Consider the following 4,256-nt stretch of genomic DNA (forward strand, 5'->3'; position numbering starts at 1 on the left):
CTCCGACTAGCTGCACTCCCGAGGAATTGCAGACCTACAAGGAATGGTGTGACCATGACTTGAAGGCAAGGTGTTATATGCAGGCTTTGATGAACGATGAGCTGCAGAGGCGATTCGAGGATGCAAAGAATGCTGCTGACATTCATTTGCACCTCAAGGAGCTCTTTAGTGAGCAGACTCGGCCTCTAAGGCACGCCACAGTCAAGGAGCTCATCACTTTACGCATGCGAGATGGGGCTTCGGTCCATGAGCATGGCCTAAAGTTGATTGGGCTCGTGGACAAGCTCGTTAGCATGGATCTGATCTTGCCTTCGGAGTTGACCACGGATGTGCTGCTGATGTCGTTGCCTAGCTCGTTTGATCCTTTTATCATGAACTTTAATATGAACAAGCTTGAGCCAAGCCTTGAAGAGTTGGTGAACATGCTTGTGACTTTTGAGTCCACTATCAAAAAGGAGAAGCTGGCTCTTTATGTGGGTTCTTCATCTGGCACAAAGAACGATCCACATGGGAAGGGAAAGAAGCGTTCTTTCCAACGTCCCAAGAAGAGCGTGCCCTTGAAGAGGCAAACTCCGGGTCCCGTTGTGGCAGCCGTGCCAGCCAAGGCTGAGAAGACAGTTGACATCTGTCATCACTGCAAGAAGCCTGGACATTGGAGGCGTAACTGCAGGGAATATCTTGCCCAGAAGGGTTCTGGCAAAGGTATGTTCTACATTGAAGTAAATATCTCCATTAACTCTACTTCTTGGGTATTGGATACCGGCTGTGACTCACATCTCTGTAATGATTTGCAGGTGATGGGAAGAAGTAGGAAGCTCAGGGAAGGTGAGACCTTCTTGAGGATGGGCAATGGAGCAAGGGTTGCTGCCAAGGCTGTGGGAGATGTTTATTTACATTTGAACAATGATTTTAATTTTGTTTTGAGAGATGTTTTGTTCGTACCAGACTTGATTAAAAACATTATTTCCATTCATATGCTTGATATTGATGGATTTTCTTGTTTATTTAGCAAAGGTGTTTGCAATATTTACAAGAATGAATGTTTAATTGGTACCGGAGAACTTGAAAACAATCTCTACACCTTAAAATTGAAAGATATTCCACTTAACAATGTCCAAACAATAACAACAACAAATAAGCGCAAACAAGATACTCTTAATTCGGCACAATTATGGCATGCTCGATTAGGACATATTTCCTTAAGAAGGATGAACAAGCTAGTGGGAGTTGGCATGTTTGATATGTCCGATATTAATGCTCTCACGACATGTGAATCCTGTTTAAAAGGAAAGATGACCAAAATTCCCTTTAAGGGCCATGCGGAGCGAGCCAAAGGGTTATTGGATTTGATCCATACCGATGTGTGCGGTCCGCTTAGCATCACCACTAAGCATGGACATGCCGACTTCATCACCTTTACCGATGACTTTTCGAGGTATGGGTATGTGTATTTGATGAAATACAAGTCTGAAGCCTTTGAAAGGTTCAAAGAATTCAGAAGTGAAGTAGAGAAGCAATTGGGACGAAGCATCAAGACACTTCGATCGGATCGAGGTGGTGAGTACTTGAGTGCCGAGTTCCAAGAGTATCTTAGGGAGAATGGGATTCTCTCGCAGTGGACTCCGCCCGCTACACCGCAGTTGAATGGTGTTTCGGAGCGTCGTAACCGGACTTTGATGGACATGGTTCGGTCTATGATGGGGTTCACGGAGTTGCCGCCATCCTTTTGGGGATATGCGCTTGAAACAACGGCACTGTTGTTGAACAATGTCCATACAAAGGCAGTTGACAAGACTCCATATGAGATATGGATGGGCAAGCCTCCCAAGTATTCTTATCTTAGAATATGGGAGTGTCCTGCTTATGTGAAGCAGGCAGTGGGAGATAAATTGGATAGTCGATCAATTTTATGCTACTTTGTGGGATATCCAAGGAATTCCGTTGGATATTATTTCTATCATCCCCAAGAAACAAAGGTGTTTGTTTCTAGGAATGCAACCTTTTTGGAAAAGGAATTTCTATTGGATAGAAAAGGCGAGATGATAGAACTCGAAGAGGTTCGAGAGACACCCACAGTTAGTAGAACCCACACCCAATGAGCTAAGTGAGGAGATACAAGCTCCTAGAAGATCCGAGAGAGTCTCGAGACCACCTATGAGGTATGGTCTGCTTCTTGAAGAGGGCCATGATGAGCCTAACCTTGGATGTGATCCAAGGACCTTCAAGGAAGCATTATCTGATGCCGATTCATCCAAATGGCTTGAAGCAATGGAATCTGAGATGAGTTCCATGCATTCGAACCAAGTGTGGAATCTTGTGGATCCACCTGAGGGAACTGTTCCCATAGGGTGTAAATGGATTTACAAGAGGAAACTTGGGGCGAATGGGAAGGTATTGACCTTCAAGGCGCGATTGGTAGCAAAAGGGTATACTCAAAGGCAAGGTGTTGACTATGAGGAAACCTTTTCTCCAGTTGCAATGTTCAAGTCCATTAGGATTTTGCTAGCCATAGATGCATGATATGACTATGAGATATGGCAGATGGATGTCAAGACTGCCTTCCTTAATGGGGATATTAAGGAAGAGATTTAAATGTCTCAACCTGAAGGGTTTACATCTATCGGAAGTGAGCATATGGTATGCAAACTTCAAAGATCTATTTATGGTCTTAAGCAGGCATCTAGGAGTTGGAACCTCAGATTCGATAGTACAATCAAAGAGTTTGGTTTTACTAAGAATCCTGATGAACCCTGTGTGTATAAGAAGGTCAGTGGGAGTACTGTGACATTCCTTGTTCTTTATGTTGATGACATTCTACTCATTGGGAATGATGTAAGAATGTTGCAATCAACTAAGATATGGTTAGAAAGTAAGTTCTCGATGCAGGACTTGGGTGAAGCATCATTTGTATTGGGAATACAGATCTATAGAGATAGATCAAGAAGATTGCTTGGTCTCACCCAGTCCACATACATTGATACCATCGTGAAGCGGTTCTCGATGGATGAGTCCAAGAGAGGACATCTACCAATGTGTCATGGCGTGTCCCTATCCAAGTCTATGTCTCCCAAGACTGATGCAGAGATAGCGGCGATGACACGAATTCCGTATGCTTCGGCTATTGGTAGTATCATGTATGGGATGATATCTACACGTCCTGACGTGGCATTTGCACTAAGTGTAGTGAGTAGATATCAATCCAACCCTGGTCTTCCACACTGGAAAGCTGTGAAAGACATCCTCAAGTATTTGAGAATGACCAATAAATTGTTCTTGGTCTATGGGGGTGGAGAACTGAAATTGGAAGGATATACCGACTCTAGCTTCCAAAGCGATATTGATGACTCGAAGTCAACCTCTGGATTCATATTCATGCTCAATGGTGGTGCTGTCTCTTGGAAGAGTTCCAAGCAAGACAGTACTGCGGATTCCACCACTGAGGCAGAATACATTGCTGCATCGGCTGCAGCAAAGGAGGCTGTTTGGATTAGGAATTTCGTCCAAGAGTTGGGCGTCATTCCTAATGGAGTTGCTCCTATCCCGGTGATGTGTGACAACACGGGAGCCATAGCTCAGGCGAAGGAGCCAAGGTCTCATCAGAAGTCCAAACATGTATTGAGAAAGTACCACATCCTCCGAGAGATTGTGGAACGAGGAGAAGTGTCGATCGACAAAGTTGGCTCCGCAGATAATGTTGCTGATCCACTAACTAAGCCTTTACCAGGACCATCATTCGAGAAGCATCGCGAATCAATGGGTTTGAAGTATATGGGTAGTTGGCTCTAGTGCAAGTGGGAGATTGTTGGGTATACAGATAAAGATGCGCCAATATAATAAATTCAAATATTATTAAAATAAAGATCGTTTATACATAGAGTTTCATCGTGAACACTCGGCCAACACTTGGCTCGACGTGCACCTACTCTAACAGAACCAATGTAACCAAGTGATGGTTATGATATTGGTGTGATTGAATGAATGTAAATGTAAAGAGAGAACCTGATATTTATAGTAGGAGAAGTAATGATGATCTCGTTCTCCGTGCTACCTACTAATTATAGTAGGACGGCTGAGCACACCCTATATTCTGACATGTCAAATCTCATACTGGTCACATCCAGCCCATCTGATTTTGTCAACCCATCGGCCTGGTGTCAGAGATGGGACAGTCGCCCACATCCAATTCTGCTAGTATACTCGAGTGCGGTACTCATATCGAGGTGGCCTGGGTAGAAAGTTCTCGGGAATTTGATTGA

The 4,256-nt window shown here is 44.0% G+C and overlaps 1 protein-coding gene across 1 annotated transcript; it reads left to right on the forward strand.

The window, feature by feature from the left end:
- Positions 1–382: 382 nt before the first annotated feature.
- LOC142541697 (uncharacterized) lies at positions 383–1,730 on the forward strand. Its single transcript, XM_075648166.1, has 2 exons — positions 383–702; positions 795–1,730. The coding sequence occupies exons 1-2, from the start codon at positions 384–386 to the stop codon at positions 809–811; spliced, it is 336 nt and encodes a 111-aa protein (XP_075504281.1). The 5' UTR covers position 383; the 3' UTR covers positions 812–1,730.
- The last annotated feature ends 2,526 nt before the right edge of the window (positions 1,731–4,256 follow it).

Source organism: Primulina tabacum, chromosome 4, assembly GCF_025594145.1.
Source record: "Primulina tabacum isolate GXHZ01 chromosome 4, ASM2559414v2, whole genome shotgun sequence".
NCBI lineage: Eukaryota > Viridiplantae > Streptophyta > Magnoliopsida > Lamiales > Gesneriaceae > Primulina > Primulina tabacum.